The sequence below is a fragment of the Mandrillus leucophaeus genome, unplaced genomic scaffold (genome assembly GCF_000951045.1).
Source record: "Mandrillus leucophaeus isolate KB7577 unplaced genomic scaffold, Mleu.le_1.0 Scaffold26, whole genome shotgun sequence".
NCBI lineage: Eukaryota > Metazoa > Chordata > Mammalia > Primates > Cercopithecidae > Mandrillus > Mandrillus leucophaeus.
In genome coordinates, this window is record NW_012102698.1 from 4,310,965 (window position 1) to 4,323,600 (window position 12,636).

General features: G+C 57.0%; 1 protein-coding gene across 1 annotated transcript in view; it reads right to left on the bottom strand.

Moving 5' to 3' along the window:
* The window catches only part of CELSR1 (cadherin, EGF LAG seven-pass G-type receptor 1), a gene marked incomplete at its 5' end in the record, with an annotated part of 226,134 nt that overhangs the window by 26,020 nt on the left and 187,478 nt on the right, over nucleotides 1-12,636 (bottom strand). Inside the window, 9 exons of the mRNA XM_011984071.1 lie at nucleotides 1,447-1,656; nucleotides 2,848-2,942; nucleotides 3,646-3,747; nucleotides 4,095-4,278; nucleotides 6,678-6,798; nucleotides 9,126-9,267; nucleotides 10,161-10,335; nucleotides 11,057-11,170; nucleotides 12,249-12,434. Of these exons, the coding sequence (XP_011839461.1) occupies nucleotides 1,447-1,656; nucleotides 2,848-2,942; nucleotides 3,646-3,747; nucleotides 4,095-4,278; nucleotides 6,678-6,798; nucleotides 9,126-9,267; nucleotides 10,161-10,335; nucleotides 11,057-11,170; nucleotides 12,249-12,434 (1,329 nt within the window). The remainder of the gene's footprint in view (nucleotides 1-1,446; nucleotides 1,657-2,847; nucleotides 2,943-3,645; nucleotides 3,748-4,094; nucleotides 4,279-6,677; nucleotides 6,799-9,125; nucleotides 9,268-10,160; nucleotides 10,336-11,056; nucleotides 11,171-12,248; nucleotides 12,435-12,636) is intronic.

The window sequence follows — 12,636 nt, forward strand, 5'->3', positions numbered from 1 at the left end:
GCCCCTGGTAATATCAGAAGTCCTCCTGAACCCCACCACGTAAAGCAGTGATGGAACCACCACAACCTGGGCTGAGCAGAGGACCCACACTGAGGCTGCTGTGGACACGTGGGCAGCTCCTCCGAGGGTGACCCTCAGCCTCCACGCACCCCTATGTGAACAACTGGATGGGGGCATGAGGCGGTGCTCAGGGGCTTGGGGACCACACCCAAGACAGAAACCAGGGCTGGGCACGTTGCTCATGCCTGTAATCCCGACACTTTGGGTGGCTGAGGCGGGTGGATCACCTGAAGTCAGGAGTTTGAGACCAGCCTGGCCAACACAGTGAAACCCCAACTCTACCAAAAATACAAAAAATTAGCCAGGCGTGGTGGTGGGCGCCTGTAATCCCAGCTACTTGGGAGGCTGCGGCAGAAGAATTGATGGAACCCAGGAGGTGGAGGTTGCAGTGAGCAAAGATCACACCACTGTACTCCAGCCTGGACAACAGAACAAGACCCAAGACCCCATCTCAAAAAAAAAAAAAAAAAAAAAGAAAAGAAACAGAAACCGGGAAGGAAACTTGTTTGCGGAGTCACGCGTGGAGAATAAACGCCACTGGCCCAACTCTCAGGCTGGAACTCAAATCCCAGCAAGGGGACCCTGCCTGGTCTCTGGCGTCCTTATGCAGACCGGAAGGTTCCATGGGGGCCCTGCATGGACTGGAGGCCCTTTGTGGATGAGGAGGTCCCTGAGGGCTCCGTGTGGATGGGTGGGAGGGACAGGGTGTCCCCCGTGGGCTCTGTGTGGGCAGGCACTCCTCTGGGGTCCTGTCTGGATGAAGAGGCCTGCAGTGGAGCCACAAGGAAACTTCTGGAGTCCCCAAGGGCAGTTTCCAAATATCAGGCTGCATGAGTCTCCTCTGCATTCACCCTAAAAAGACACCGCTCAGGGGCTGACAAGTTCCACACACAGAGCTGGACGGTTGAGGCGGAGGCACGGCCCTCTGAAAGCAGGACCTCAGAGCTGCGGGTGGGAGTGGACACGGGGGCTCACTGCCGGGCCCTGCCCCTTACGAGCTGCGCCTCTGGACAAACTCCTTAGCTCTCTCTGTGCCTGTTTCCTTACCTGTCAAATGGGTGGACGATACTACATCACAGGCTGCGTGGAAGGGAGAGGGGCTGATTCAGGTGGGCCACTTAGAAGCCACTTAGATCACACTACAGGCCCCACTGGGATCACCGGCAAGGCTGTGACCTGCCCGTTTCCTTCCGGAACACTCTGTAGAGATTGTCAGTTGAGCCAGGTGCTGCACCCGCCAGGACTCACATTTGAGAAATGAGGGGTTGCCTCAGGGATCCCAGACACAACCATCTTCCACGAGCTGAGGTGGATGCCCAGCCCCACAGCGCCCGCCCACGGGCATCCCCGAGTGTCCCCGAGCCAGGGCGGCGGCCACCCTCCTACCTCGTGGAAGTCGGCATCCTGTGTGGCTGCCAGGTCGAAGCCCTGCTGCCAGCTCTCGTGCTGAAGGACGCGGCCCAGCAGCTGGTAGGCCGTGCGCACGTCATTGCCAAAGAGCGTGCCCGTGTGCTGTGTAGCGTTGCGCAGCGCCCTCACCAGCCGCAGGGCCCCGGCACCATCCACCTGTGTCTCGTTGCGGCTCAGCTTCTCATTCTGCAACAGGGAGGTGGTCGCGATGTGTGCAAACCCACTTTGGTTGCTTTCGGTTCCTGCGGTTACTCAGCAACTCACTACTGTCCGGTGCAAGTTTCCTTGTCAGAAAGGAACTTAAAAAAATCCAAAAGCCTGGCTGGGCACGGTGGCTCATGCCTGTAATCCCAGCACTTTGGGAGGCTGAGGCAGGTAGATCATTTGAGGTCAGGAGTTCGAGACCAGCCTGGCCAACATGGTGAAAACCCGTCTCTACTCTCTATTTTAAAAACACTCTATGTCGTACTTTGGGAGGCCAAGATGGGCGGATCACGAGGTCAGGAGATCGAGACCATCCTGGCTAACACGGTGAAACCCCGTCTCTACAAAAATGCAAAAAAAACTAGCCGGGTGTAGTGGCAGGCACCTGTAGTCCCAGCTACTCGGAAGGTTGAGGCAGGAGAATGGTGTGAACCTGGGAGGCGGAGCTTGCAGTGAGCCAAGATCGCGCCACCGCACTCCAGCCTGGCCGACTGAGCAAGACTGCATCTCAAAAAAGAAAAAAAAAATACTCCATGTCTCTATTTTAAAAGTAAAAAATTTAGCAGGGTGTGGTGGTGGGCACCTGTAAGTCCCAACTACTGGGGAGACTGAGGCAGAATTGCTTGAATCTGGGAAGCAGAGGTTGCAGTGAGCTGAGACCGTGACACTGCCCTCTAGCTTGGGAGATAGAGTGAGACTCCGTCTTCAAAAAAAAAACAAAAAAAAAACACACAAAAAAACCCAGAAGCCCAAAACATGAGCACCGCTGACAGCTAGAACATGGAAAACATGGTAACAAGGGTCTGGTGGGCCAAAGAGGGCTCAGAGAAAGACAGCAAGCGGGAGGCATGGGAACAAATGCTATGAAATAGGGCGGGATCAGGGGGCAAATGGAGTCAAATGCAGGGACCCTGCGTTTTCAGAACGAAAGACACAGAGCTGGGTCCTCTGGGGGACAGAAGTGCACGTGGGGGGTGCCTGGCTCAGGTGCCAATGCCCCCAAGTCCACAGGAACCTCCTGGCTCCAGGCTGCGGGCCTGTGGGGCTGTCCCTGCGGCATCACAGCTGCCCCCACCCTCGCCAGCCCAGGAGCCTCGGCCCACACAAACCCTTGCATGCACACATGAACACACACGTGCCCCAGCTGAACACGCATCCTCGAGGCGCCCCTACCATGGCCCTGAGGTCCACGAAGGAGATGGTGGTGCAGTTAAAGAGCTCTGGGGGCAGCCAGCCCTTCTCCCCGCTGCAGTGTCGGACCGCGTTTCCTAGGGAAGCAGAGCAGGTATGCAAAGCCTGAAACTCAAATTGTTGATCAATGCTTGTGTATTTCAATCCCCAGTCCGAATGTACTTAAACCCAGAACACTGTGTGGCAGTGAGAACCCCGGGGGGCCGGAAGGCCAACACCAGCGCCCCTCTTTCATGTCAGGGCCACGGCCGAAGCTGCTCTGACACTGACAACCAGACGTTTCGGGTGCCCAGCCAACAGAAGCCAGCACTTCCAAGCAAGTCCGCAAGGAAAGAAATCAGCAACACCATCCGCCGGGCGGCCATGATCCCATGTGCCAGGAATCTGTTTCGGCCAGGCCTTTGCCTCACTGCACTCCCCAGACGCCCCTCACAGCGGGGACAAAGTCACTGTCCCCACTTCACAGAGGAAACCCAATGCTACAAACAGTGAAGCCATTTGTCCAGGTGCCTCAGCCTGAGCGAAGCAGCAGGGACTGGCTGGGTCTGACAGGCAGGCGTCCGCACATGCACTACGCTGTTCATGTTTCTGTTCCATCCTCTGCCTGCTTTGTGTATTTACGGGTAGGGAAAAGGTGATCTGATTTCTCCCCGGCACTTTGCCTGCTGATGTTTCTTCAGCACGAAACACTCCGTGAGTCCCCACATCTCGACCGGCTCTCCCACAAGGACGCGTGCCTCAGTTCCCTACCCGTGGATGCCACAGGCCCCGGGGACTCACCGACGGATCCCTTGGGGCACGGCACCGCAGCCGGCTGCCCGAACTTGGTCTGTGGCCACCAGATGCCGGCCTCAAACGCTTTGGGACAGCCGTTGTAGATCACTGGGGTAGAGAGGAGAGAAGGCTGCTCAGCGGGGCATGCCGTGCCCACCACCACAAACAGGCACCACTGTCTGCGTGTGCCTCCCTGCAGGAGGCCCTGCTCCCACCAAGAACCGAACCCTAGCATCTCCCCTGCCCCCATCCATGTCAGAGCTGGAGAGGGGGTGACCAGGCTCTGACCCACACCCCCTCACGCAGAACCAGGTTTCTAGAAGGTCAAGAGAAAGCAGAACACAAGGGAGCCCAGGGTTCCCCCAAACAGCTGGCCTGCATGCACCCACGTGCACGCCAGGGTAGCAGCCTGTCCCTGCGCTGTAACCTGCAGGGTGTCAAGGGGCAACACAGACCTTCACAGCCGAATGTGGTGACCTCGGCAAACGGGTTGTCACAGCGGTTGCACTGGCGGCCGATGACGCCGGGCTTGCAGGCACACTGACCGGTGGCCATGTCGCAAGTGCGGCTGTGGGAGCCATGGGGGAAGCAGTCGCAGGGCAGACAGGTATCCTGGGCTGGGGGCTTATAGTAATTCTCCTGCAAAAGCCAGAGGCAGGGCCTGTGACTTCAGATGCCCAGGAAAGGCCCTACCTTGCAGCGCATTTCCCAAGCAACGTCCAGACTCCCACCTGGGTGCGTGTGTCGGCCACCAGCCATCTCACCCCTCATGGCTACCTTCTGCCCACATCCCACTCCCAACAGGGGCTGCCTCCCAGGGCCCCACAAGGCCGGACCCAGGAGAACAATTCTTCCGGGAAGCATGCTCTCCCTCATGTCTTAGCAAATCTCAGCAGCGAGCACCTTTGCATTTGTCCTAAAAAGAATCAGAGATCCAAATGGAGGCTTACGCGTGGGGATAGCCCTTGGGCGTTTTTTTAAAGTTGTTTGGAAAAATTAGAAGCCACCTGAACGTCCACTATTGGGTGGGTCAGGGTGACAATCAAGAGCTTGTACTTTGGATTCAGAAAGTCCTGGGTTCATGCTTGACCCTTGCCATTTACCGGCTACACTGCCTGGGCCAGTCACTGGGCCTCCCCAGGCCCAAGTAGCAACCCCCCAACCCCGCCCCAGAACATGGGGCAGGCTGTGACTTGGGGAGACTCGTGAGCAACGTTCAGACTTGTGTGACAGGCGGGGACTCCAACTGTGTGTAAAATGGCGGTAAGCGGCAGGCCCAGAAGAGATGCTAAAACACTAACAATCACAGCTGGGAGGCGACATGGGGTGACTGCGATCTTCATGTTTTTTTATTACATTTTGTATAACTTTGTTTTTCTATTTTTTTGAGATGGGGTCTCACTCTGTTGCCCAGGCTGGAATGCAGTGGTACAATCACAGCTCACTGCCGCCTCAACCTCCAGGGCTCAAGTGATCCTCCCACCTCAGCCTCCCGAGTAGCTGGGATCACACGCATGCACCAGCACGCTCAGCTAACGTTTTTATTTTTTGTAGAAGTGGGAGTCTCACTATGTTGCCCAGGGTGGTCTTGAATTCCTGGGCTCAAGTAATCCCTCCTGCCTCGGCCTCCGGAGTAGCTGCGATTACAAGCATGAGCCACCACACCCTGCCTATAACTTTGAATGAGAAAAAAATCATAGGCAAGTTTTCGCCAATTCACTTCCAACGTCCCCTCTGCTCTGCCACCCACTGTGCCACCACCACCACCTGGTGACATGTGTGGACCAACCCGGACCCAGGAGAGCTGTTTAATTTGAGCCTTTTAGGACACAAGTCCCACTTGCTGTTGGAACCACTGCGGGCACTCAGGACACTACTGACATCATGGGATGGCATCCAAGGGTACCCTGATGCCAGCTTCCCTCCTAGGGCCGGCCGCATCTGCAGGAAGCTCATGTCCCTCGCCCAGGCTCCTGTTACCCTCAGACCTAACATCTGGGTTTCAAGTTACTGTGAGTGCTATGGCTGTGGTGTACACGAAGATCCTGAAGGAGGTGATGTATCCTGAGAGGGGTAGGGAGGGGTCCCTAGAGTCTGCACTGAGAACACGTGCGCATATCTGGAGACGTGAGATGTGAGCTCCGTGCTGCACGCAGGTTAGGACGGACAGCCCTGGACGGGGGTGGGGCATAACACACTTAGTGACGCTTTCCATTTTAAAACTGCTGTTGTCATGAGACGTCAACTTGGTAAAGACCAGGAAAATGACCAGGCACGGTGGCTCACACCTGTAATCCCAGCACTTTGGAAGGCTGAGGCGGATGGATCACCTGAGGTCAAGAGTTCAAGACCAGCCTGGCCAACATGGTGAAATCCTGTCTCTGCTAAAAATACAAAAACTAGCTGGGCGTGGTGGTGGGCGCCTATAATCCCAGCTACTCAGGAGGCTGAGGCAGAAGAATCGCTGGAACCTGGGAGGCAGAGGCTGCGGTGAGCCAAGATTGTACCACTGCACTCCAGTCTGGGCGACACAGCGAGACTCCATCTGAAAAAAAAAAAAAAAGACCAGGAAAATGGCCAACCAGGAGGCCAGGAGGGCCGGGGTGGTGCCAGAGATGAGCCAGCCCTCAGAAAAGGCTGGGCTGCCCATAGCCATGGGCAGTGGGCTGGGAGCAGGCAGGGATTCCTGTTCCATGGGTAGGGGCTGGCGGGGCTGAACCCGTAGTTTACATGTGGAAAATGTAAACTACAGAGCACGGAGGAACAGTAAGGAAACCAAAACCCACATCTGTACACAAATGTGTGAGTGGGCACAGGTGTGTCTGCAGGTGTGTGTGCAGGTGTGAGTGTGTGCAGGTGTGAGTGTGTACAGGCAGGGTGTGTGTAGGGATGTGTGTATGTAGGGGGTGTGTACGGGCAGGGTGTGTAGGCGTATGTGTATGTAGGGGCATCTGTGCATGTGTGTTAGCGCACACAGCCATCTCCCTGGGCTCAGGGCCTGGGGTGGGCGTGCAGGGACCATGGGGGCTGGGCCTCACCTTGCATTGGCACTGGCCGTTGGTCTTATTACAATCAGGATCAAAGCCTTTGCTGACAGCACAGTGGCAGGGTCCACAGACAGGGTTCCCCCACCAGCCTCTGGGGCACGGAAGGTCGAGTCTGCGGGGAAAATAAGAGGGCAGCTGGAAGGTTTATGCAACTGTGCTTTCCGGAACAAGAAAAGGCCCGCTGGCAGTGTGGAGATGGCTGCCCAGGAGGCCTGGCTGGGTCCAGCTCTGGGAACTTCGCTTTCACATTATGTGGCCTCAGTCTCCCCTCTACTGGCTCCCAACCTCACCCCCCACCCACAGATCTGCCATGCCCAAAGCGACTGGGACGGCATCTATGCCCACTGTCTGCCCCACATCCACATGACGCCTGGCTCACTGGGGCTTAATGACAGTGAACCCTACCGCAAGGGCTGGCCTTTCACGACGCAGCCCCACACAGGCAGACTGAACTCAGCTGCCTGGCACAACTTCTCAAAGTGCGCTTGGGGTGAGTGCCAGCATGAGATGCCCGCGGGAAGCTCCTCAACAGGGAGTGTGGCAGCTTTTGTTGTCCCCCAGGTCCCCTGGGCACCAGCCCCACAGATGCTCAGGGCAGCCGTGCCCTGGTGTAGCGTGCCCCTTAGATCAGCAGCACACGTGCATGCACTCAGAACCCAGTGGAAGCCAGTCCTGCCTCCCTGAGCCTCCCCCGGCGGTGAGCAACAGACACTGAAGATGAGCAACACTGCAGTGACAGAGCCAGGCCTCCGAGGTGCCGGCTGCTGCTGTGCATGAGTCATCCTACCTGTTCCTGACGGGGGCTGCACCTGCGCAGTCACCTGGAGGCCCACCTGCTTGCAACGGCCCCGCCCGAGTGTCCTGCGGGCTCCTGCATTCCCCATCCTGGCTAACCGAGTTCCCTCTACCCAGCTGCCAGCTCTAGCATTCACTCACTTGATGAGCAAGTATTAAGGACTGTGTACAAATCAGGGTCACAAAGAAAACCAGGCCAGAGATAGAGTCTGGTGTTTATGGATGTGTGTGTGCAGTGTGGGGGCCCCAGAGCCTTCACCCCCCTGCAGCCCTGGTGACCGCGGCACCGGGCATGGAGACGCTGGATCAGCCTCTTAGCAACCCCCTCCACCCCGCTCCAAGCTGTGCTCCATGCGGCAGCTGACGGTTCCTTAAGACCAGACCCGGTTCTGCCACTTTAGTGCTGGGCCCCCAGGGTCTCCACACAGCCAAGCTCTGTTCCTGGCTTGTGGGCCCACCCCTGTCCCCACCCAGGCCTCTCTAGACCAGCGTCATCCCCTTACCCCTCTCCAGCTTGGCTCTGTTCCCAGAAAGCCCTCCGGCTTCAGCCTCACTGGCTCCCACCTCCCTCTCCACTCCCAGGGCACCTCCTCTAAGCTCTCCCTTGCATTAGATCTTGCTGGTATCCAAGAATGACGTGGTGCCATCTTCTCGTGAGGTCACCAGCTCCAGGGCACAGGCTGCTTCCCGCTCATGGGGTCACAGCCAGGATCACAGCACCTGCTCTAGGCTCAGGTGGACAAAGGACAGAGCGTAGCAGGTGTCCCCACACCTGAGGGCCACCAGCAGCTGAGGACAATGAGCCATGGGGGCATCACCTCCACGGCAGCCTAGAACCTTGGTTTATGAAGAACCAAGCAGCTCCACCTTGGACAAAGTGACGCTTGTAATGACTACACACTGTGCCCAGCGATCCCTGTGCAAAGGGCACTCTGGGAGCCCAAAGAGCATGCTGCTGCCTGTCCTAACCACACCAGGATCTCCACACTCATCAGACACGACCTCAACCCCACCGACTCAAGAGAGAAAGCATTCTCTATAAATCGCACATGTCTCACTGCATCTCATGGGGTCTGTTCGCTCTGGGCACAGCGAGGACTCCGGGTGAGTCATACTGCACATTTCTGGCGTGGACACATGATCCAATGGGGTTAGTTTGAGATGTCCAAATCGATTCTCATTGCCCAGGCGTGGTGGCTCACACCCATAATCCCAGTACTTTAGGAGGCTGAGACAGGTGGATCTCTTGAGGTCAGGAGTTCGAGACCAGCCTGACCAATATGGTGAAATCCCATCTCTACTAAAAATACAAAATTATTAGCTGGGCATGGTAGCAGGCACCTGTAGGACCAGCTACTTGGGAGGCTGAGGCAGGAGAATCGCTTGAGCCCAGGAGGCGGAGGTTGCAGGGAGCCAAGATCGCACCATTGCCCTCCAGCCTGGATGACAGAGTAAGACTCTGTCTCAAAAAAAAAAAAAAAATTATCATTTAATTCATGCCAATTTTGAAAAAAAAAATATGTCCCTGTTATCCAGAATTACACATATCTTCAGGTCAAAATAAGAAAGAGAAGACACTGACTGAAGAGGGAACACAGCCACGTGGACTCTGAAGGCAGAGGGAGGTCCCGGGGCTGCTCTTACTTGTTCTCGCAGTACGGCCCGTAGTGGCTGGGCCCGCACTCGCACACGTAGCCCTGCGGGGAGCCGGGGGAGCGTACGCAGGCCCCCATGTTCTCGCAGGGGTTCAGGTGACAGGCATCCACACAGTTTATTCCAAGGTACCCTGCAAGGACAGAGCCAGCATTACCTCCACCCAGAATCCATGAGACCTTCCACGTTAAAATATCTGGAGCAACCTGTCTCCCCGAGATCTGACTTTCCCTGGTACTCGGCAGAGGGAAGAGACAGGCTGCCACAGGGTCCCCAAAAACACAGCGTTAGGCAGGTTAGACTCGGTGAATGCAGAGAGGAAGGCCTTCCCGGCTGCCCCAAGGAGGGTGAGAGCCTTGGAACACGGGCCCCAGGCCGCCCCAGGACACATGGGGAATGGCCACCAGCAGATGACTTCAGCACCTCAAATCTCAGAGGCCACCCTGAAGGGAGGATTTCCTTAATGTGTACTTTTCACTCATTCATTCATTCATTCATTCATTCAGACACAGTCTTGCTCTGTTGCCCAGGCCGAAGTGCAGTGGCATGATCTCAGCTCACTGCAACCTTTGCCTAACAGGCTCAAGTGATCCTCCCACCTCAGTCTCCCACGTAGCTGGGGCCACATGCAGGCTAACTTTTCTTTTTTTTTTTTTTTTGGTAGAGATGGGGTTTCACCATGTTGCCTGACTGGTCCTGAACTCCTGGCCTCAAGTGACTCACCCACCTTGGCCCCCCAATGTGCTGGGATTACAGGTGTGATCCACTGCGCCCAGGCTTACTTTTCATCATTTCTTTGCTGATCACCCCATGTGCTGAGGAGAGCACCTGGGGCACTCTGTGCCTCGAGTAAGGAAGAGGCTCAGAGTCTCTCTCTAGGCAAGGCCTACTTGTTATAAAGCTCAGCGCTCCACAGAACCACAGGGAGTCGGCTGGGGACACCAACGTCCAAACTGAGCCCCCCTCCTGTGTTTCAGTCATGAGGGGCCTCCCTGTCACTGAAGGGCCCCGGGAGGGCGGTCCCACCTTTGTCACAGATGCAGCTGTAGTCCTCCCAGGTGTCATGGCAGCGGCTGTGGGGGGGACAGGGGCTCGAGGTACAGGGGTCCTCCACATCACAGCCGTCCTTCACCCTGACCTTGAGCGCATTGTTCATGTTCAGGGTGGCGACGTTGGTGGGCGTCCCCCCCATCCTCACTCCCTGCATTAAGGAAAGGGCATTGGGGCTGCAGGAGCCCGGAAAGGTAAGTAGGGGTTAAGGGAACCCTGAGACCTCTCTGGTCCCTCGCGAGGCATTCATTTGTGACGCCTCATTTATCTGCAGAGCTGGGGTGGGCAGGGCTGCTCCTCCCGCCCCATGGCCTGGTGGCCGGAGTGCAGTGGAGGGCTGGGTGAGGAGCTCAGAGGGCACGCCGGCCCGATCTCCTGGGGTGCACGGTGGGAGTGTGAGGAGTGGACATCCCTGCCGCGGGGGCTGAGAGCCGAGGGGGCTGAGAGCCGAGGGGGCTGAGAGCCAAGGGGGCTGAGAGCTGAGCGACTCTGAGAGCAGTTCCCTCGGCTGGAACCCCTGGCTCCAGGGGACAGGCACGGGGCCTACTTGGGTGACGTCTGTGGTTGGACTGGGTAGGGGCGGCAGCGAGGGGCTCAATTCAGGATGCTTCACAAAGGCAAGGGGCAGGTGGCTGGCATGGCAGTGGGGAGCTGTGGGGGCCAGGGACGGCCAGGATGCCAAGGGGAACTGCGGGGAAGGATGGATCTAAAGAGGAAACAGGAGCTGTTAAAGTGGGGATGTCTATCAGACAAATTCTTCACTCACTGAAAGCTAACAGGGTAACCAACAGCACCAACGGTGGTGCTGGCAGCCTCGGAGCCACCTGTGAGGGACAGGCCCCCCCCACTCCACCGCCACCGCCCCCACCTACCTGCATGCAGCCTCGGAATCCACGGCGCACGGAGACCTTGTCTTCAGAGGCGCCCCCGACCACCACGCTCCTGATTGTCAGCCCGGGAAGCATGCCCCCGATATCTGCCCTGTTCTGTGTGGAGAGAGGGGCGGAGCTCTGGGGGCAGAGTCCACCATCCTAGAAACGTCTTCCAGCCTGAAGAATGTGCTGGAAGCCTAAACAGTCGCTTCAACAAGCTCCCCAGAGCCTGAGGACATCTGGGCCTCCAAAGAGAGAGCTGGGCCCAGCTGGACAGCGTGGCTGGCTGTGATGATCAGGGCGAGGGGACCAGGCCAGAGGATGGGTGTCCATGTCCCAGCCTAGCTGAAGCGGCCAGTGGGGTCAACGTGAGCAACTGTCCCACCTCTGTCAAAGGCACAACGCTAAACCAGCCCCGCTGTGACAGAGTTTGGCGAATCAGGAAGATGGCAGCGAACGGAAATTCGTTCACCCATTAACACTGTGGGAACCCAAGAGGGTCTTGGCTGAGATCCAGTCCCAGAAAAGCAGGTGCCTGGAACACACCTATTTACTCCCAGGTCTGTGTTGTAAGATGAGCCTTGGCTCCAAGAGCTCTTGGAAATCCCAGGTAGCCCCTTAAGTGTGTGGGCATTTCACAGACAACATCTTGAGTTACCCGCCTGCCAATTGTGGAAAGCCAGTTTGGTTCAGTAAGTATTCTGAACATTGTCTGGGATGGCGCCATCTGCCTGCTAGGACAGGCGTGGCTCCCTGGTGTCTCACAGGCCTGTCCAGGGCCTGGGTCTCATTGCTTTCCCAGTTTTGCTCCCCATCCATGCTCTGAGGGCACGGGCCCTGGCATTGCTACTTCAGTACCCTAAAGACACGGTGCTGAGCCTGCATGCGCAAGTTGCTCAAGATGGCTTTGCTAAAAGAAACCACTGCTGAAGGCACCAACAGCACCATGCTGAGAAATGCAGCTGGAGGAAGTCAGCTGCTGACTGTCGGGGGTGGGGCATCTGGGTAAAGGAGGTGAGGAAGATGCCAGTGACCTCGGTACAGGGCAGAACAGAAGCCCACTTGCGGGGGCCCAGAAAGTGCCTCCCCAAATCCACAAGGTCTCTGGCAGGTCCTGGCACATCAAGGGGTCATTCTGTTTTTCCCTGGGCCAGAGGGTCCATCCCCAGAGGAGGTGCAGGTACCAGCTCACCTGGTCCATCCCATAATCCAAAGTCATAGTGACCAGGTGCTTCATCTCACTGTCCTCCTTAACATTCTTCAGCTCGATGAGTAGGTGGTGCCACTCCCCGTCGGTCACCCGCAACCTGGACAGCATCACGGACTCCACATCGGAGGGGCCATGGGACACCTCAAACTGGAGGTAGTTGTTCAGGATCTGGAGCAGGGAGAGCCACACCAACTGATTGGTACAATGACAATGAAAGAGACAACGCTTTGCAGTCACTTAAACAAGGAAGCTGTGAAGGGAGACTGATGCTGTGGTACCAGATACAAGATGGGTTTAAAAATTAGGCAAAGTTGGCCGGATGCGGTGGCTCAGGCCTGTAATCTCAGCACTCTGGGAGGCTGAGGCGGGT